Source organism: Pseudonaja textilis, chromosome 1 (assembly GCF_049901715.1).
Source record: "Pseudonaja textilis isolate UNSWEBS1 chromosome 1, rPseTex1.2, whole genome shotgun sequence".
In the NCBI taxonomy this organism is placed as follows: Eukaryota; Metazoa; Chordata; class Lepidosauria; order Squamata; family Elapidae; genus Pseudonaja; species Pseudonaja textilis.
The window spans coordinates 67,078,216-67,101,435 of record NC_141990.1 but is presented as its reverse complement, the minus strand read 5'-3'; the positions used below and the strand labels follow the sequence as shown (position 1 = coordinate 67,101,435).

The 23,220-nt window shown below is 35.8% G+C and overlaps 1 protein-coding gene across 6 annotated transcripts in view; it reads right to left on the bottom strand.

Moving 5' to 3' along the window:
- RGS7 (regulator of G protein signaling 7) overlaps positions 1 to 23,220 on the bottom strand; it is a 173,300-nt gene that overhangs the window by 87,077 nt on the left and 63,003 nt on the right. For all 6 annotated transcript variants that reach the window (XM_087937000.1, XM_087937016.1, XM_087937012.1 and 3 more), the window contains one exon: positions 649 to 745. In XM_087937000.1, the coding sequence (XP_087793126.1) occupies positions 649 to 745 (97 nt within the window). The remainder of the gene's footprint in view (positions 1 to 648; positions 746 to 23,220) is intronic.

The following is a 23,220-nucleotide window of genomic DNA, read 5'->3' as shown; positions in this document are numbered from 1 at the left end:
AAGTTATTTTTCTGAAAGCCATAGATCTTTTTAAAAACTTGTATTTTTTAGATAACTAAGAACTTGCTTATTAGTGTTTACAAAGTAGAGCTATACTGCCAACAGTAAGAGAAATGGAAAAATAACAAAAGTGAATCTTCTTATGAACTTTTTCATGAAAAAAAATAAATTTACAATGATAGGTTTGACAGTAACAATAGAAATGGAAGAAAGAAATTATGATGTAACTTTAAAGAAAGAAGGTAAAATCTAAATGCATTTTAATCCATTGTCAAAAACATCAGAAACTCCTTCTTTGTACTTGTCTTTTTTATTTATTTTTATTTTTCTATTTTCTGAGGAAAAGCCACTTGTCAATATTAATGTTCCAGAAACACATAGCTTCTTGAGAAGCTCCAGGTCTTCTTCCAAAGAAGAAACTGATGGAGGCAGGGGAAACATAGAATATAGTCCAAATGCTTACACAAAATAATGTGCTGACACAGCATGGAGCTTACAGTATACGCGACCAATGAAACTTCATTTTAAATTACTACAGACTTATAGTCATTATTTTTAATTTTGACTGTACTAATTTTCTAGTTTATCATTGTTCTCATGTATTTTTTCCAGTACCCAATGAAGCACACACTGTATTTTGAATCTTACCAGAGAAAACACTGGGAATCTTGGAGAGAAAGCTTTTGACTGTACGAATAGGAATCCCATTTTTCTCATCTTGCATACGAGCTATGACATCTTCCATCTGGACAAAAAAGGAACAAATAAATATATTATGTTCTTGAGTAGTAAACAGACTGGATGTGTCTTGAGTTGATCTAGTACCATGTTGCCACAGTGACCAAACTAAATGCCTAAGTGAGGACAATAACCACTAATATTGCAATTATATATAGCTTTCATAAACAATAACTAATAATAGCTAAATTAAGACCATCTAAGTTAGAGGCCATTACCACATCTTGTGGCATCAATTCTAAGATAACTATTTTTTGTACCAAGAAACAGATTTTTATCTGTCCTGAATCTTAATTATTCTGATAGATTGACTGACTGATAATTACATTTATATCCTACATTTTCTCTTGAGAGCTTAAAACAACATACACAGGAATCTCCACTAAAATGAATCATCATGCTATTAATGAAAAAAGCTATGGAGAAAGCTGTAAAAAAAATCTAGATAAAAAGTCAGTAACTTGGCCAAAGCCAAGTAACCTCCACAGTCAGGTGCTGACTTGAATCAGTATTTTTCCAATCCAAGATTTTAATGACTATATTGAGCCAAATCCAAGACTTTAAACACTATACTGGCAATTAACACTCAAGGTCAAAGCTCTCATGAGAATTGTCCATAAATACAGCTTTGATGATACTGTAAACTGAAGGAGGAGGCAGGAATGAAGCTAAGAAAAAAAAGTTTATTTACCAAGCTAATAATATTATCTAATGTTATTAAAAACTATTCTGTACCCAACATTGAATAACAATTTCAAATAATAGCACTTAAACATACATACATTCTTCTTCAAAGATCAATGTATTGAATATAGTAGTAAGTATTTGTTTGATTACTTAACAAAACAATTCTCAATTAATAATTTTGGGTACCACTTTGTTGAATTCTTAAATGATTTGCTCATTCATACATAACTATGGCACCAGATGTTATACATGTGGTTCTATTTCTATGATAATGTTTAATTTTTTCTATGTTTAATTTTTTCAATTAAACGTAGCATTTTTGATACTTGAAACCTGGAAAATTAAGATTTCTCATGAAAGGCCTGGGTTAACTAGGTTTGGGGGAAATTCTCAGATAAGCCCTTTGACACTAAAAATGTAGACGTTATACCAAAAACGGTCAGCTTTCAATGTACATTTAAAAAATGCCAAGGATGAAAAAAAAATGAAACATAACTCATCTTTGAAGAGATTTTAATTTGAATGACAGCTTCCCAGAAAGTATTCCAAACTCTATTGCGTGTTATTTATATGTGTATTTTTTGCAGAAATGCTACTGTGATATGGTTCAGTCTTCCTTTCTGATCAAGACAAAGCAGTCTTCTTTTAAATGTAAGAGAACAAAGGATGTTCCCTTTTCACACACTCACACATCCATTATGACTGATGATATTTCAATGTATTTTTGATATCAATATACGTGGGAGTCAAATGCCAACTCAAACTACATTTGCACACTTTGCAAATAATTTTGAATCAAGTTGTAAAACCCTGCCCATCTCCTTTCCAAAGGAAAGATTGTAACCTTGAGCAATAAAACTCTTCCTTCTCATATTCTTTAGTGTCTAGTTGCCATTTTTCACACTTGGTCAAAGAATTTGCTTATTTATAGTTTCCTGTAACAAATTGTTCTCCAAGTGAGGCATACAAGGGAACAAACTAAAATAAAACAAACTTAACCCATTAATACAACAGCTAATTAAAAAACAATGCAGAGCTAAGACCATTAAAAGCATCAATATTATGTATTCATTCAGCTTAAGAAAAATTCTATAAACCTGAGGATAATGCAGATAAAAGATACTATACCATAATAATATCAATTAAACACAGAATGCTGCATAAATTTCAATTTACAAAGCAGAGACTAACGGTAACAAACATCTAAAATATTCAGGCCGGTTAGAAGCAGACTAAAACTACAGATAAAAGAAAAACCCAGTTCAGCAAGAAGTAAAATGTATTTCCTTATAAAATAAGTATTCTTAAACCAAATGCTGGGAAGGAATATAAATATGCAGAGATTTAAAAGTGTAAATTTCCACACCAATGTCTCAACTTGGAGAATGTATCCTCCACAAGGTGATTTCATAAGAAATTAGTTCAGGACTGCACAGCATGAGGCCCAAAAGCAGCCCTGTGCAGCCCATCAGTATATTTTTAAACCTCAATGAATCCGGTACCACAAATACCACTACCACCATCATTGGCACCTCAAAGGGCATTCTGTCAAGCACCACCAATGCCTACAGAACACAAACCGAGACACCATTTTGACAGGTGTGCAAACTATTCTCTTCTCTTTTTCTGAAACTCCTTCAAATATAGATTCTCAGTAAACAAGCACTTCATCTATAAATGCTACTAGATAACCTGAAGGATGATCATTTCATAGGTATTTCCTTACCTAAACAGAGAAACAAAACTGCCTTAAGGGCAGGTAAAAAAAAATGGCAGCAAAAGCAAAGAAACTGCCAGTTTCCTCATTGAGTTTACTTGTGGGCATTTGGTAGGAAGCATAGGAAATCTTCCTTCCTTTCCCTTTTCTTCCCAACAGTAAATGACTACCGCTGGGTGGGAAATGGAGTGAGGGATTACAAGAGAGGCTGGGAAACTGTCACAGAATATTAACAGCTAACAGATAATCAGAGTTGGAAGGGACATTGTAGGTCATCTAGCCCAACCCCCCACCCAAGCGGGAGACCCTACACCATTTCTGACAAATGGCAGTCCAATCTCTTCTTGAAAGTCTCAAGTGATGGCGCTTCCACAACTTCCGAGGGCAAGGTCTTCCATTGGTTGATTGTTCTCACTGTCAGAAAGTTTCTCCTTATTTCCAGGTTAAATCTCTCCTTGTTCAGTTTCCATCCATTATTCCTTGTCTGGCCTACAGGAGCTTTAGAAAATAGCTTGACCCCTTCCTCCCTGTGGCAGCCTCTCAAATATTGGAAGACTGCTATCATGTCTCCCCTGGTCCTTCTCTTTACTAGACTAGCCAAGCCCAGTTTCTGCACCGGTCATCCTATGTTTTAGCCTCCAGTCCTCTAATCATCCTGGTTGCTCTTCTCTGTACTTTTTCTAGAGTCTCAACATCTTTTTTATAATGTGATGCACAAAACTTGAATTGAAATATTGAAAATGTTGAGGTAATTCCCCATTAGGAGAATGATTGCACACAGGGAGACGTAATGAGAGTGGTGAGGAATAACACACAACCAGCACACAGATACACTGTATAGTAAAATGTAGGTTTTTACTTCCAGTAAACGGTTAAGCAAAGTCCAACAAACAGTCCAAGTCATACACGGTTATAGCAGTCAGTATTCAGTCTAGGGATAATCCAAAAACAAAGTCCAGTATCATAAACAGTTCAGTAACAGACTTACATCAAATCCAAGAAAACTATGATCAGCAATAGTCAATACAGAAAAAATTCAGGAACCAAAAACAGCAAACATCAGAACATCGACCAACTAGCAACTATCAACAACAGGACATACAAACTAAGTTTCTGGCTCCATCTTATGGCCGTTTGGGGAACCACACCCAATTACAATTTCAGCATTCCCTTAAAGAGACAGTATTAAAATGTCTATTCTGGTTTATCTATTTCCAACCCAACTGTTAGGTGACTTACATTCCTAACAGAAAATGAAGATCCTGTGATCACAGAAGCAGCCCAGCAATTCAGCAGCAACCAGTAGCACTGAAACAGTTACAACTTCCCCTAATTCCTTCCAGAATCATGGGTCCCAGATTTTAGACATATTCTGTAAATTCAGGTTCCTTGGTTAAAACATTGATGCCTATGATGCACTGTTTCACACAGTTAAAAGTCATAATGAGAGCATAATTCTATATAGATATATCTTTCTTGAATTTATTCTGCATTGCAAAATTAAATCTGAGTTCACAGAAACCCACAACTGTATTACCAATGAATTTAATCTCAGTTTTTCCTGTTTTATTCTATGTACTCGAAAGGAATATTATTTTCCCTTTAAAAAAGTTGGCTTCATAAAGAAACAATTAGCATCTTTAGATTAAATGAATATGTAGTAACAGGGGCCACATTCTCTTCTATATAAAAATATCTAAACATTTTTTTCCAGATCAATATGGTGCCAAAATTGTCCTAAATTCAGATAAATTTAGTTATCTCTGACAAAGGTATGTTTTATTCAAATGCAAATCATTATGTTCTCACTAAGTAATGTACTAAAGCCACAATGTGCTGAAGCCAAACTATGTACTAAAGCCATTTTCTATTCTGATTGCCTAGAATCTGCTACAGCTGAATTACGATAAAAGATCAAGAGTAGGAATACTGTAATCTATGCTGTACAAGGTGAAATGCTTGTCAAGCTTTGACTGAACAGGCATATCAGAAAAGTGTTGTTTTTTTAGCATGGTTGCCTCTCTCTCCCTGAATGGTCATTGCTGAGTTCTGAAATTGCAGAGTAAAATATTAGCTCCTTAGCTTTGCCTCAGCATTTCCTGTCTACTGGTCTGTTTATCTCTTATCAGTTTCATCCAGACCCTTTCTGACAATGCAATATTGCACTCTGTCTTTTTAAAAGACAACAAATCCTACCTGTACAGAAGGTGCAAAAGATCTGCCATGGAGAAGAAAAAGAAAACCATAGTTCTGAAACCAATAAGGGAATTTGACATTTTCAAAATGGGGGGAGGGGAGAATCACCGAGGAAACAGCAGTTGCAGAGATGCCACAATTCGAGCCAAGGAGATGCTCTAGCAGAGATCCAAAATTTGTCATGCTCGAATTTGTAACATTTGTGAGAGATGGGGAATTGAATTGAAAAATCCTAACATAACCAAATGCTTTGTAAAATGACCAAATTTAATTTGAATTTCTCTCATTCATTGCTAAATGTACACATTTACCAGGATACACTTATAGAGATTGTGTTTATGAAGAAACTAATTGGATCTCAAGGCATTCATGTTTGATTAACTGCATATTGTAAACAAATGATGAAAGGGGTGGTGAGCCTTTCTAAGAATGTCTCAAATATGTTTAGTTTCAGGGAATAAATTCTTCTGATACTGTTCAGGGATTCTGTTTTCAGATTTGCACTGCTATTTGTTCAATAAACCTGAAAATAACTCTGAAACAAAATACAAGGGACCCTGGCTTACATAACTTCTTTTTTTGATAAAGGTGGCTTAAGGTCCACATAACATTTCAAAACCTTTTCCATTAAAAAAAAAAGAATTTGAGAAAGTATCCCTCTCCGCTCGAAAAAGCATCTAAGTGGATTAATCTTTTTTTTTTAGGAAGTGGAAGATTAAGAATAAGAACACTGTAATCTATGCTATACAAGGTAACTTGGGCCCAAGAGGGGAAAAAAACCAAGATACATAGTTTGTACAATACATGAAGACACCTCAAAAGAAAATGAGAAAGATACTTCTCCTATACGTCTTCTAGTTAGGGGTTGGCACAATTTTGAAGTGTGATGCATCTAGGGTGTCCCATGAAAATTTTACTGCTGTGCCAGAATGGTTTTTTTTTTCTTCATCCTGATTGGTTGGGAGTCTTGGTCTGTGTTTACTGGTCTTGGAGTTTGCTGTGTTCTGCTTGACTTGATTGGTGTTTCTAATATCTTCTGTCTGTTTTGTGGCTTTTTGTGTGTCTTGATTGGCTGGCAACATTGTGTTCCTGTATTGGAGGCTTTTAGTTCAGCTTGGCTCCAAGTAAATGGACGGCTATCATTTGTTAGGAAGCTAGGTTTCATCTGGGTGCCTGGTTGGGTGTGTATATATACAACTTTTAAAGCACAACTACAATGACGTGGGAAAATACCCAAACAATATATTCTTAAGTTTTCGCGGGTACTTACATGTATGGCATTCAGCTTCGTTCGGGTATTTTCCCACATCATTGTAGTTGTGCTTTTAAAGTTGTAGCAACGTTTCGGCAAAATCTCATCTGCCATCATCAGGCTTCTGTATAGTGTTTGTCTGTGAGTCAGACTTTCACAGCCATGTCTGTTTTAAATTTGGTGCTAGCCTACTGCTTTGCCAGAATGGTTTTTTCTTCATCCTGATTGGTTGGGAGTCTTGGTCTGTGTTTATTGGTCTTTGAGTTTGCTGTGTTCTGCTTGATTGGTGTTTCTAATATCTTCTGTCTGTTTTGTAGCTTTTTTTGTCTTGATTGGCTAGCAACATTGTGTTTCCTGTATTGGAGGCTTTGGATTCAAGTTTGAAAAAAATATGAATTGGCATCAGCCGTACTATGTATTACTGTGGTCCATCAGTTGCTTTGCAAGTGTATTATCAGACTTTTGTTTATATTTTGATAAGTACTTCCTCATTAATGCTACGATTTCTGCTTCCTTCATAACTTTAAGACACAACTAGTGCAACATTATGCAGAAAAAATGGTTAATCTAGGAGGCTGAAAAGATACCTAAATCAGAATTACAAAATGGATCTAAGAACTGAACATTTTTTTCTTCAGTAAGTTGATTCAAGAGCCTGCCTTAATATGAGAAAATTTTCTCCTTTTTATACCATCAATTGTACGTCTTGTATTTCCTTTCTACTCTTCCAAAAGATATACTTGATTTCTCTATTCATAAGCAAGAACGAAACTGCCATGTGCAAGAACTTCTCTAGCCACATTTTGGGGATGAAGCCAGTTTCTCTTCTAGATACTCCTCTAGGCTATGTGAATATGTTATTCCTGGATGAATTGAATTGGCTTGAACAGACACCTCAGAAAAGGCTTCCTGCCAAACTCCAAAGGAAAACAAGTCTGATTTTACCCATTTTCAGAAGCAAAACTTTACTTCCTGATCCCTACTGTTTCCAGTCCTGATCCAAAGGCAATTACCATGACTTTGCCTAGAGTTGCAATTACAGTGCTTAAAATGGCTCAGCTGAGTTATCATATCAGTGCAGGCTTCCCATTCTAGGCAAACAGATGCTAGGGATTTGTCATACAAATTATTCCTTGGCTAGTGTTGTAATATGCAAGACGAGAAATTTATTATAGTTGGCAATTCTTTGGAGTTGTGAATTCTCCACATACATTTCTCCCTTTAATTGTGCAGCTGGCTGTATTTTTTATTTAATTTTAATAATTTTAATAAGGCAAAATTCAAGTTATTCATATTCCCAGTTAAAACCTGGAGAAGTATTAGAATTGTAAAAGAAAAGAAGAGTAAAGACCAAGACCTGGTAAAAGAAGAGCTCATTTGAAGAAGACCTTTTTGATACAGTCTCCCACTGTCAATACAGGTAATCCTCGACTTACAACCATTCGTTCAGTGACTTTTCCAATTATACAGATCAAGGGGAACTTATTCAAGGAAGACTAAAGGAATATAAGGAGGTTGAAATGTATCTGAATATAAGTAGCTTAGGTTGGTAGTTGGGCTGTTGGTCTGAGCTCCAAACTTGGCAATTTGGTTGCAAGTGTTTCAAAGCACATTGACGATGTCTCCTCAAATGGTGACAAAACATTTGTACCGAATTGCCAAGCTTGGAGCTCACACCAACAACCCGAATATAAGGAGATTTACAGAGAAATTGAATGGACTCGTATTTTCACGAGGGAAAAAGGAGAATTTCTACACCATAGTGTAGAAAATCCAAGAAAGAACACCTTAGGCTCCATTGATTTAGAGAAAAGGACTTTTAATGAAAATTGATATGGTAGCATCAGAAGAATATAAGGTCTGAGGCAATAGGCGCAAAAATCACATATAGAAAATTATGCCAATGTTCCCACCCCCAATAGTTCAAACTGGGGCATGTGGGGCATCTTCAGGTGGTGTTTGAGACATCTGGATCACCAGGATGGTTGACCTTGGCCTGGATAAATAAGAGGCTACAGCTGTGCAGTAAGCAAGTAAGCATAATCAAGAAAGTTTTCCCAAGTTTTACAGTGCACCATCTCAAGCTTCCAGCACTCTCCCCACCACACCCCACAAAGTCTAATTAATCTTCCCTCCCTCCGTTTCTATGGCAGCCGGAAAGACAAGCAGAAGGATTCTTTTTTTTAAAAAAAAAACAAATTTTATTAATTTTCAAAGACAATACACAAACAAACAAAACATAAAATGTAAGAACATAGAACAACTTTTCTAAGAGCTGCTTAACAAAACAAATAAAACATCTTATTTAAGTACAATATAATTCCAAATTATCACATTTCCATACAACCACAATTTAATAGACATCTTATGTATTCAATTTCATATCTTATTACTCTTTTTCCAACTTCTCACTGTTTTTTCCTCTACTTCTGTTCAATTTTATTCATTAAACTTATACTTTCATCTATTTCATATTACTATATTTCATCTGATTTGTCAGGCTTCGGAGGTGGCAGGAATTCACGTTTGTGCGCGATCCCTGCTGTGCTCGCTGCTGGAGTGCCTCCGATCCAGCCGGATTTGGAGGCTATTAGTTATCCTGTAGGGATAACTGAAGATAGGGGAGATCCGGGCAGGGGTCTGGAGGCATCGCAACCCCCTTCCCCAGCCAGCTTAACTCCCTTTTCCAAAGGCGGTGGAGTGGCAGTCAGCAATGGCCACCACAAAGAACCTCTCAGTCAGACAAGTTTTGTGCAGGAGGAGGTTGAGAAAGTGAAAGTTTTTGGCTGAACCGGGATGACAAGCAACATCTGAATACCCTGGAACTTTGGCTCTTTAAGTGATACATTGGTTCCCAAGAAGATCGTAAAGCTGCAGTTGAAAGTGAAAGCGGAAGCTTTTTTTTTTTTCTCCTCACTTTCCTTCCCTACGGAGATAGCAGATGGAAATCAGAAATACCCACTTTGGCAGCAGAAGGTAACTAACTTTGAAAATTAAAGCCAAGGGGACATTAGATTTCTAAACATTGACATTTAAAAATTAAAATCTTTTTGCTGTAAGTGGGAAGGAAGAGAGGTAAATGATTTATACCAATATTTGTTGAAGGAGACTGCTTGGAGCTTATAAGATCAGAGATTAAATTGCAATAAAACTTCAAAAAATTACCTTGGAATTGTGTAATTGAATTCTACCCCAGGAAGAGAAAGTATTAAAAGAAGAAAGTGCTAAATGAAACAGTTTGTGCTGATTTTGATTGCTTGATGACTTTGGGACTTTTGTAAACTATCTTTTGAAAGACTAAAAAAAAAAAATGGATTGTTTTTTTTAAAAATTCACAATGGTATCTATTGAAGAATTGAAAATGGAATTTGAAAAGTTAAAAGAAGAGGAACAAGAAGGCAAGGGCTCTTTTGGATCTATTTTTCTCTTCTTAGAAATGGCGATTTCTACTTATCAGGAAATGCAACAACAAGAAGGTTGGGATGAAGAAGAAGCAGCCATCTTTAGTGGACATATAATTTTAATTGAGGAAGAAAAGGGAAAAAAGGAAAAGAAAATGGAGAATTTAAGTTCTAAAAAAACAACCAAGAAAGGGAAAAATAAGGTGAAAAATCGATATAATGTCAGAAAGCAACAGAAAAGAGGAATACAAGAGAGGGGAGACTAAGAGGGTGGAGATTGAGAGATGGGGGGTGTAAAAAGGCTAGATTTGACAAGGAAGGAAGGGAAAAAGTGAAGAGAAGTTATAAAGGCTTAAAACAAGATGTTAAAAAACAGGTTTTTTTCAGAGATAAAGGGTAAAATATAATCTAAAAAGAGATTCTGCAAAAGTACATAAGATTGTATTGTAGTATTTGTATTTGAAATAGAGTTAGAAAATTGGAATAACATGTGTTAATAGAACATTGTAGAGAATGTGTAAAATGTCTAAGATTTAATAATAGAGTTTAATTAATTAATTTGTTATGGAACATTGTTTTTACCATACTATAAGCTTATTATGTTTTTTATTTTAAAATGTTATGTAGAATGTACTAAGCAGAATCAGAATGGAAATTATGTATTATTTTAAGTGTTAAATTTGGGGGAAAAATAGAAAGGTGTCATACTTCAACCAGTGATTACAGGAAAAAGTTTGTATTAAAGAGAAAAGATAAATAGATAATTGAAAAAGAACAGACAAAAGATACAAGTATAATGATTTAAATTGAGATTAAATAAATAAAATAGAATTAAGAGAGTGAAAAGAGGGGGAGAAGACATATAGAAAATATAGAATGTTAAATAAGATATGAAATAGTATATAAGGTGAGCATGAATTTGATTTATGTCTGTACAAAAAGTTGTAACCCGGGGTTAAGCCGCTTTCTAAAAAGAAGTTTTATGTCTTTATGTTATGTGTTTTGTTTGTTTATGTTTGTTTATTAAGAATTAATAATGTTGGATAAAAACATATGAAACAGTAATAATATGAAATATAGCAGAAGGATTCTTGAAGGCTGACAGATGAGTTGAAAGACTCAAATACTGCTCGCACTTTTTAAAAACTCTCCCTCACTTCCTAGACCAGACATTTTATTCATTTATGCCAATCTAAAGGAAGACTTTAGGTCCCACAATACTCTTAAGAACATAGTCTACAAAAGAGCTCCATTCCTCAGTAAACACTCAATTCAAAAGTACTCGGAGATTTCCCATTCTTCCCATCCTTGACCAGCATGCTAGAAAAGAACTCATTCCTCAGTAAGTGCTAAATTCAAAAGCGCTCTATTCAAAAGTGCTCAACGATCTGCGATTCAACCCATCCTTACTAGAAGGTAAGGCAGTGGGACTCGCTAGTACCGGGGGCTCTATGATTATCCTTGCAGGGGAGTGAGATAGTGAGATTCATCCCATCCTTGCAGGGCGGTGAGCACCGGGAGCTGTGAGTCAGTCTTCAGAGGTTTGCAGCCAGGGTGTGAAGCAGACTGCTCCGCCCCCGCCGCCCACTCTTCCCTCTTCACCAAATTGCTAATCCAGATGCCCTCTTTAAAAGGACAGTAACTTTGGACTCCCAATAAGTAGGGAAGTATTGTTATAACTGAACTCCTGTGATGATTGGAAGCAATTTTATTTCCTGTGAAAGAAGCAGAAGTATATTGAAGCCAGGAGTGAATGCTCAATACAAATCTGAGTCTACATAGTAAAAATATAAACTGTTCGAATTGCCAGTGCAAAACTATCTACTTGCCTCTTTCTCTTAAAAGCCACAAGCTTTGAAAGTGTATTTAAATTGACTAGGAGGGGGCCAGAAATCCCATTCATCAAGGGAAAACAAAAACAAAAAGTTTCCTGTTGCCTCCCTGTGAATTGTTCTGTTTATCTCTGCTGAAGCAGGGGCCAGAGATCCCCCCCTTCAGCATCTTTGCATTTTTACTATCTCAAAAACTCAATCTCAAAACAAGAAAGAGAATGTAAACCCTTGCTCACTGATTGTTTTCAAGAGGAAAAAGGAAAACAGCTTCAATAGGTTAAAACCTGTTTGACACAAAGAAACTGCTGTTTCTCCAGCCCAGGAAAAGAGGACTCCTGCCAGTTTATTAGGGGTTATAAACCTATTCTCAGATATCAGCAACAGCTAAGCAAAGCAATAACCCTTTACTTACTGACTCTCAATACTACTTCATTACTTTTATTATCTCAAAACTTATAACTTTCTACCTCAAGACCTATATCAAAGATTAGATAATGATATCTCCAAATCAATTTCTTTAAAATAATTAATTTTTATAAAATAATTAATTGATTTATTGTTTTATTGATTAGTATGATTGAGTGTTTAGTCCATATAGTGTAATTACTGAATATCTGATTAGTAAAATCAGTGATTTAGTGAATTTAATTGACCAGTGTGTTTAGTAATTACTGTAATAAATTAGGCTGTTTGTTGCTTAGCAAAATTATTTGATTAGAGTGATTTGAATAACTAATTGATTGATTGATTGATTTTTAGTAATAAGTAACTTTACTTTTGATTTGTTCTCTAACATATCAATTAACATTTATTAATTACCAACATTCATTAAGTAACTGTCTACCTATCACATTAACTAGCTGTTGTAATTGTTTAGTGTACTATTGCCATTGACCATGCCAGTCAAAAACTCCAAACCAAAACAAAAGAAAAATATCTCTACCAATGACCTCCCAGACTCCTGCACATGTTTCAGATGTCTTGAAACAATCAATGAAAGCGAAATTTACATCAAATGCCACCTATGTGACAACCCTGCCTGCTTAAACGCAAACAAAAGCCTAGCTGATATGCTTAAAAATTCAGATACATTCTTTTATCTATGTCCATCATATTTTTCTAAGCTAAACAAACTGAGTACCCTACCTGAGTTGAAAGCATAGAATCACCCATTCACTCAATAGAAGAACACTTAGCAACACGTTTTGAAACAACTATACAAGCAAACCTAATCTCTCTTGAAAAAAAAAAATACAGCATAGATAAGTGAGTACCTATCAGCTCAAAATCAAATCCCACAACAACCACAACCACTACCTCAACTACAATCACAACTACAACCAAAAATAACCACCAAACCACAGCCACAAACAATTACTATCCCTTCAAATAATTCCACAAATAATATCCCCTTACTCATCAAATACATCATGGAATGTAAACAGAAACGTCCAAACGTCTCAAAGACACCAACGAATCAGACGTCATCACCAAAGTTCGCGATATCATAAGCAACTCAAATACAACAAACATCTCTCCTGAAGATATCATTGAAATAACCAGAGATGGCCCTAGGTATAAATACAATGGCAGCTCTGTGGCCCCAAGAGTTTGTAGAGTTGTATGCAAAAATGAGTCCAGCAAACACATATTCATTCATACAATAAACGCCATTGCAAAAACCAGTCCCAACCACAAAAAACTTTGCTCAAGACCAGACTTATCCATACTGCAAAGAATCCACTCCTGTGAACTCCGCGCAGAACTCAAAAACCGTCTAGACAATGGAGAAAAGGACCTATACATTGACTACCGAGCTGACTGAATCAAAAGAAAGTCACATAACCCACAACTCTGCATCCAACCCCACCCCATCCAATCCAACATCACTCAAAACTTGGCACGCATGGCCCTAACTACCGTTACTCCAACCACAACTGGCCTTAAATGCAAGCTACTCAATGCAAGAAGCCTTGTGAATAAAATACCTGAATTTCTCCTCTTACTAAATATGGCTAAATTCGACATTATATTTTTTTGTGAAACATGGCTCAATGCATATCTCCCTGACTCCATTACCACAGTAATAGACTATCATGTTTACTGATCAGATTGTGAAATCCATAGAGGAGGTGGTGTTACTATCTTCTATAAAAAGTCCCTACATCTAAAAACATCCAAGTTACCCAGAAGCTTGCTCTTCCTGAGACCATCATCTGTGAACTGTCCTTAAATATCACATTTCGGTTCTTACTATGTTACAGAGCCCCTGATTATGACATCGAACATGCAAACAAGCTAAATACACAACTAACATGGGCAGCATCCTACCCACATGCTTTTATCTTTCTTGGTGACTTCAATCTACCTCATATTAATTGGACCCTTAACAAATGTACAACTGAACCCATACATGCAACCTTCTACAATGCAGTAACAAATCTGGGATTAGAACAACTAGTAACCAACAACACTAGACTTAACAACTGCCTCAATCTCATCTTCTGCAATAGTTTGAATTCAATTTATGGAATACAAATTAAAGAACCCTTTTCCAACAGTGACCACAACATGATTGACTTTTGTCTCAACATACATCCACACAAAATGACAGAATCCCCAATTATAACTTCAAACAAGGCAACTATGATCTTATAGACAATGATCTCTCATCCCGTGATTGGCAATTTCTATTCAGTGGATGCTATACTGTAGAAGACCATTACAACATATATTTACTTGAAGTCAAAAGAGTCATCAAACTATATGTACCATTAACAACTCCCAAACCAGAAAAAAACAAATTACCCATAACAATAAGGAAGCTTCAATCCAAAAAGAAACCACTTTGGCAGAAAAACAAATCTGGTCACGTTGCCAACTCCAAAAGCCGATACAAAAATTTATGCCACCAGATAAAAACTGAATGCATCAATTATCACATTAAACAAGAAGAAAACCTTCTACACACCAGTTCCACCTGCGCTTTCTACAATTTTATAAACAACAAACTAAAAGACTCAAGGTCCATCCCACCCCTGAAAGGACCTAATGATAAAGACTGCAACGACAACACTATTAAAGCCAACCTCTTTAACACATTCTTTAGCTCAGTATTTGTAAACAGCAATGAATCATGCCCAGTATTTCCTAGTTGAACCACAGACAACTACAATGATGTAATACATATTGATTTTACAGAAGACAATGTTGAAAAAGCACTATGTAATCTAAAACCATCTCTATCTATTGGACCGGACGGAATATGTGCCTACTTCTTAAAAAAGCTATCCACTGCCATAGCCGAACCTCTAAGCATACTCTTTGAAAAACCTTTCAGGACCAGCTCCTTGCTGAAACTGTGGTCACTAGCCACGGTCATCCACATCTTCAAAAAGGGAGACCCCAGCCTAGTTGAAAATTACAGACCAATCTCTTTATGCTGCGTCACCTGTAAAGTCATGGAATCAATTATTAACCAATCCATCATCTTCCACTTAGAAACAAACAACCTACTCTTTAATAAACAATTTGGTTTCAGGAAAAAACTATCCTGTAATCTGCAACTCTTACACTGCAAAAACATATGGACTACACAACTTGATCAGGGCAAAGCAATAGACGCAATCTACATAGACTTCTGTAAATTCAGTGGTACACGACAACCTACTCCTAAAACTAAAATCTTATGGTATCTCTGGACACCTGCATAACTGGATAGAAGCATCCCTGTCAAACAGAGAACAAATGGTCAAAATTGGGAGTGTCCTATCAAATTCTGTACCTGTCAATAGTGGTGTCCCCCAAGGCAGTGTTCTAGGACCAACTCTTTTCATACTCTACATAAATGACCTCTGTGATCATATCAAGAGCAACTGTGTTCTCTTCGCTGAGGATGTAAAGCTATTCAATACCACAGACAATACTGCTACCCTTCAAAAAGACCTTGACTATGTATCAGAAAGGTCAAACAAATGGCAATTCTAAATCTCAACAAATAAATGCTCTGTCGTACATATTGGCAAAAAAAATCAGAAAATAAAATACAGGCCGAATAGTCAAGACCTTGTTGATGATCCAAACTCTGTCAAGGATCTTGGAGTACTCATCTCTAATGATCTAAATGCTAGAGCCCACTGTAACTACATAGCCAAAAAGGCATTAAGAGTTGTTAACCTAATCTTATGTAGCTTTTACTCTGGTAATATTACACTAAGAACTAGAGCATACAAAACATTTGCTAGACCAATACTTGAATACAGTTCATCAGTCTGGAACCCACATCACGTATCTGATATTAACACAGTTGAGAAAGTCCAGAAATATTTCACAAGAAGAGTTCTCCACTCCTCTACTCATTGCAGAATACCTTATGCCACCATACTTGAAATTCTAGACCTAGAAAATATAGAACTATGCCGCCTTTAGTCTGATCTAAATATAGTATATAAAATTACACATTGCAATGTCCTACCTGTCAATGAATACTTCAGCTTCAACCATAACAACACAAGAGCAAACAATAGATACAAACTCAAGGTTAACTGCACCAAACTTGATTGCAGGAAATACGACTTCAGCAACAGAGTGGTCAATGTCTGGAACACTCTACCTGACTTTGTGGTTTCTTCCCCAAACCCCAAAAACTTTAACCTTAGACTGTCTGCTATTGACCTCACTCCTTCCTCGGCTACAAGGGGGACGTGCCTACCGTCTCTGTGCTATTGTTTCTTTTCTTTTCTTTTTTTATATTTCTTATATGTATCCATGTATTCATGCCTATGTTTTTACTTATACCTATTATCTTGTAAGCAATTGACAAAAATAAATAAATAAAAAAAAATAAATAAAATAATGCAACAAGTTGTCTTAAAAAATAACTTTAAGGAGTTTTGGATAACAGTTAGGAAAAGATTAAATAAAATAAAACAAAAAACAAGACGAACAGCTTTTGGATGAATTTGTTAATGTTGCCATGGCCTGCAGGAAATTCGAGGGCTGGAGGGCTCCCAATAAACAAATATGTAAACACTAGAACAAGGTTGTCAAACTTACAACAACACATTGTCATCACATGATGTATCACAACTTTTTCCTCCTTTGCTAAACCAGGGATGGAGCATGGCCAGTGTGTGATGCATCTGGCCCATGGGCCGCACGTTTGACAGCCCTGTTCTAGAAGGTGGCAAATAAGGATCAGAAGTGGTTGATAACTCATATACATTAATCATCTGAGAAATGTGTTTAGGGTGGTAGCTTTTGTCTTTTTTCTTAATAACTGGTTACAATATTCTCAGTGCAATATAATCATGTGGTATAATGCTTCTATCCTAATACTGTATGAAGATTAGCACAAAAATCAGGGTAAATAGATCTTGGCCAGATTGAGGTCAAATTCTTGTTTCAGATGACCTAATTTTCACCAATATAATCCTAAAATTTCCTAAAGAATGGTGCCATATGTTGATCAAGCCATGCAAATTTGTTTGTCATTTGTGCTGTCTAATAGCATTATTTGAGCCCGGATGGAGGGATGAGAAGTTCGCACCTGTTTCATAGAATTGATGGAGACTATTTTTAAATAAAAAATATTAGCACTGAAAATGTTCAATATTAATACTGAAAATGCTCACTATAAACCATTTGACAGGTAATTTCCGATCAATCTTCCCTTTCCAGTTTGTTTTGTTGTGTAACTGATCAACTGCTTGCTTGCTTTTTATGATCCAGTTCAGCATTAAACCCTCAGTGGTGTGCACTTTTTTGAACAAGGTGATTATTATACCAAAAATTCCTTTAAAAGTACATATTTGCTACAAGAATTTAATCATAGCTAGATACATATTTTCAATGTCAGCCATACTTTTTTGGAATCTGCTATTAGTGTTCTGAATGATCTCCACTCCTTAAAACAGATAAAACACCCCATCTCATTAGAACAGAACAGAACAGAACAGAACAGAACAGAACAGAATAGAATAGAATAGAATAGAATAGAATAGAATAACATTAATGCCATTTTTAATGTACACTAATCAGCATACATTAAAATGAAATAAATAAAATGAGCACTAGGGACTTTAGTGTATTTTTAGTTTTTTGCTAAGTTAGTTTAAACTTGTTACAATTTATTGTCTGAAATGCAGCTTGTTTAAAACAAAAACAGCTTTCTCCATAGATATATATAAAAAATAGGTTCCTTCATATTTCTCAAGCAAAATACTGTATAATTTTTATTACTGGTTTCCAGGTTAAAAATATTTCTCTATAATGCCTGCTTTACACAACCTTTTTAGGACTGTTTTGGGATAATCTGTTCTTCTCAGACTAATGTTTTGCTTTTGTTACTGTAGACAGGTTGAAAAGATTAAATCTTTTCAACATTAAACTGTTGTTATACTTCCAAAACCAAATGTTTTGCATTCAAAAAGTAGAAAAATAAATACTGAATGTACTCTCTTTCAAGTACATATTAGAAGCATTAATACAGTGTAGTGTGGTGCATCTATCAGTAAATTATTTTATACCCAGAGGCTTGCTTTCAGGTAAACAAGCAGAGATTTGCATGTTTGCAAGAAACAGATAAAAAAGTAGGGTTTTTAAAAAAATATATGGAATTATACAATTCTAATTGTATAGCTCTTCCAAAGGTCAGTACTCTTCCAAGTTCTTTATGTAACTAATGCTATTCAGACAGTACAAGAGGGTGGGAATCTTTCTTAATGTGCTTGCTGAGATTGTAGGGGTCATTTCACAAAATCTACCACTGCCCCTACAGAAAAGATGTGTGCTTTTTCCATTTGCATTGCCCAAAGAAGTGTAGTAACAGGAAACCATAATTCATTAGTGCTTTCTCTCTCAGCACTTCACAAGCTAGGTAAAGGCATTTTCAGATTGTGTTTCTTCGATAGAGACAATATCCTCATTAGACATATATGTCTTGGATCCTTTTGTGGAGCATTAAGTTTACTAAAAAATGTCACATAAAAAAGGTCAGTTTCCACTGTATCATTCCCCTGGACTATGTAGCATTTTGCTATCTCCCAGATAGCAGTTTTCTACTGTTTTATAAAGAGACTACTGTTCTACTACCTTATATCTTTGATTGAACTTGCAGAATGTGCTCTGACACTAAACTCCCTCCCCATATGAGGAAGCAGGAAAACTGATAAATTATAAATTATGGACCTTGGAGTACTCATCTCTAATGATCTAAGTGCTAGAGCCCATTGTAACTACATAGCCAAAAAGGCATTAAGAGTTGTTAACCTAATCCTACATAGCTTTTTCTCTGGTAATATCACACTACTAATTAGAGCATACAAAACATTTGCTAGACCAATACTTGAATACAGCTCATCAGTCTGGAACCGACATTACATATCTGATATTAACACAGTTGAGAAAGTCCAGAAATATTTCACAAAAAGAGTTCTCCACTCCTCTACTGATTGCAGTATACCTTATGCTACCAGACTTGACATTCTAGACCTAGAAAGCCTAGAACTACGCCACCTTTGGTCCAATTTTAGTATATAAAATCATACATTGCAATGTCCTACCTGTCAATGAATACTTCAGCTTCAACCATAACAACACAAGAGCACACAATAGATACAAACTCAAGGTTAACCGCACCAAATTTGATTGCAGGAAATACGACTTCAGCAACAGGGTGGTCAATTTCTGGAATACTCTACCTGACTCTGTAGTTTCTTCCCCAAACCACAAAAACTTTAACCTTAGACTGTCTACTATTGACCTCACCTCTTTCCTAAGAGGTCTATAGGGGGTGTACATAAGCGCACCAATGTGCCTGCCATCCCTGTCCTATTGTTTCTTTTTACTTTTCTTATATGTATCCATTTCATGTATTCATAATTATGTTTATAATTATACCTATTATCTTGTAAGCGACTGACAAATCAAATAAATAAATAAATAAATATCCACTAAACTAGGGCAAAAATCACAGTACAGTGGGCCACGGATACCCCCACCCAAAGAAGCACAAAGAAAAAATCCAATCAATCAGAACAGAGCTGGAAGGGATCTTAGAGGTCTTCTAGTCCAACCCCCTGCTCAAGCAGGAGACCCTATACCATTTCAGATAGGTGGCTGTCCAGTCTTATCTTAAAAATCTCTAGTGATGAAGCATCCACAATTTCTGGAGGCAAGCTGTTCCATTCGTTATTTGTCCTTACTGTTAAGAAGTTTCTCCTTAATTCCAGGTTGATTCTCTCCTTAGTTGTTTCTTTTCCTGCCCGCTGGTGCTTTGGGACATAGGTTGACGCCGCTCCCCCCGCCATTTTGTGGCAACCTCTCATATACTGGAATATTGCTATCATGTCCCCACCCCTCCAGTCCTTCTTTTCTCTAGGCTAGCCAAATCCAAATCTTACAATTGTTCTTCATATGTTTTAGTCTCCAAGCCTTTAATCATCTTAGTTGCTCTTCTTTGCGCTTTTTTTCCCCAAAGTCTCAACATTTTGTAATGTGATGGCCAAAACTGAATTCCAAGTGCGGCCTTACTAAGGCTTTATAAAATAATACTAATACTTCATGTGATTTTGTTCTAAGTTCTGTTTATACTGTTTATACTTATATAGCTTTTTCGTTGGCAGCTGCACATTGCTGGCTCATATTTAAATGATTGTCCACTAGGACCAAAGTCCCTTTCTCTCTACTGTTTTTGAGCCAGGTTTCACCTAAACTGTACTTGTACCTTTCATTTTTCCTGCCCAGATGTAAAATATTGCTTTTCTGTACATTAAATTTCATTTTGTTGGATAGGGCCCATTGTTCAAGTCTGTCAATATCTTTTTGGATCCCGAGCTTGTCTTCCAGGGTGTTGGGTATTCCTGCCAGCTTAGTGTCATCTGCAAATCTGATGAGTTCTGCTTCTATTCCCTCAACTAAGCCATTTATGAAGATATTGAAGAGCACTGGGCCTAAGAAGAACCTTGTGGTACCTCATTGCTTACTTCCCTCCATGTAGATGTAGTACTATTAAGGAAATCTCATTGAGTACAGTTTATCAGCCAGTAATAAATCCATCCGGTGGTGATGCTATCTAGCCCACATTTTTCTAGCTTACCAAGAAGTAGGTTGTGATCGACTGCCTTGCTGAAGTCTAAATATACTATATCCACAGCATTTTGCTGGTCTACTAATTTAGTCACTTTGTCAAAGAATGAAATAAGATTAGTTTGTCATGATCTGTTTTTAACAAACCCATGCTGGTTTTTAATTTTTAATTTAATTTTTAAATACCCTTTGTTATTAATTTAAGGCCTACTCAGAACAAGATAAATTGGTTTAGGTAAATCATGCTCCATAATCTTGTGCTTGGATTATTGCAATGCCTTGTAGCTGCTGCTTTTGGAAACAGTCCAGAAAAGCTGGTTTGCTTGAAACAGAACTGCAAGTTGAGAAAACAGATCTGGACATTTCAGTCTAACAATACACATACTTTGTCAGATAGCAGCCTATTTCCAGACCAAATTCAAAATACTGATTTTAAAATATCAATTTCTAAATGGTTTAGATCCAGTTATTAAGGGAATATGGGAAAGTCTCTTATATAGATCCAGGCTGTTGGTCTAATTGGTCCCTATCTCCAGGATTTCAGAAGAGAAACCTTCAAAGCTATACCTGGAAAACCATGGATGAAACCTGGCACTCAAAAAGATGTGTTCTGAAAAATAGGTTTGTTGTATTTTTATATTGCCTCTCTCTGCTCAAAAAGATTTGCTTGCAACTTCATTGTACTCTTTTCCTACAGCAGTAAAATTCTTTTATTTTATTTTCCAAGACATTATAACATCTGCATTTTTAAATCTAGAAATCTGTTTATATCTTGGTTATGTTTCATTACTTGCTGTGGTACTTTTTGATGCAATTATAACCCATCCAGATAACATTATTATTGGTTCATAAAAACATTTATAATTGCGAAAATAAGTTTTGTATATGGAATATTGAAAGTCAGGACAGGAGACTCTACTAATGTTTTTCCATCCCAATAATTGATGGAGGGGAGTACAGCTTTAGGTAGAAATAATAATTCACTCATCCAGATTCAGTCACAAGCAAACCCACTACAGAAAAGCTCAAAAGGGATGCTGGATTCTTTCCAAACTGATGGCTTCTTTTAATGACTGTTCTAAGGATTTGTGAAAGCCATTGGAGAGATTTAGCTTGGGAAGGTTTAAGGACAATTATATTTAAATTTAAGAAAATAATCCTGTATTTGATCCAAATAGACTGAAAGGGGAGGAAATAAAAAGAACCAAATAGTGATGCTTCATGACCCCCAAAAAGTATTAAAATAAATAAGAAGATATGAGGAAAAAATAAGATCCTGGGCAAAACTGAACATGAGCTTAATGAACAAGATGTCAAATCAGCTTAAGTGTCTTTTATGATGAAGCAACTGAACCTCTTAAACACGTTAAGTTAAAGGTATGGTATTCACTGATAAGTCATTACATTCTGTCCTGCATAGCTTGCTCCCCTGAGAATGACCTTCTCTTCTTCTGCAGGGATACCCAAAATAATTTTGATGTTTCATTCTACAAAAAAAAAAAAAACCTGAAATAGCACTCTTCAACTTTGTGTCTTCCAGAAATGTTGAATGTCAGTCAAATCCCCAACCAACAAGTGGAATGACATAGATAGCTTCCTCTAATAAGATTGGTGGTTGCTACTTAGGAAAGGCAGAGTAGAAGATTCCACTATTATTTTTTCTCATTTTAGATAGTGAAGTCTCTGTCTATTTCATGTCTTCTTTTTCACCTACTTAAATATGAACAGGATGATCTTCCAATTGCTAAGTGGCAGAAGGCTTCTTGGAATAGTTGGTCAGATATTAAAAGAATAGCTCCAATTTATTCAAAAGACACTTACATCTTTCTTAGCTGAAAAGTGGCTAAGATGCTGAAAAGTGGTTAAGATGTTGATACGTTCTAGCCCATTAAAGTCTACAGCTCGAAAGATTGAGACCTGAGTGCTACAAGATGGAATGAACTCCAGTCACTCGTCCCAGCTCCTACAAACTTAGCCATTCGAAAACATGTAAATGCAAGTAGATGAACAGTTACAGCATATAAGTATGCGGGCAAATAACAGCCTTTCGTGTTTCTCTGTAAGCTCTGTGCTGCGGTGTGATGTTATGCTGGCCACATGACCACGGAAACATCTCCAAACAATGCTGGCTCTTTGGCTTAAGAAATTTTACCCTAGTACAGTAAAATCTGCAGGGACATCTTTATCTTCTACCTTTCCCTGATAAAGCTTCTAACCAAATATAGTATGAAGCCAATGTGATGTTGATGTTACCAAGTTAAAAACAGGGAGACTGTGAGTAACATCAACATCACATTGGCTTCATGCTGC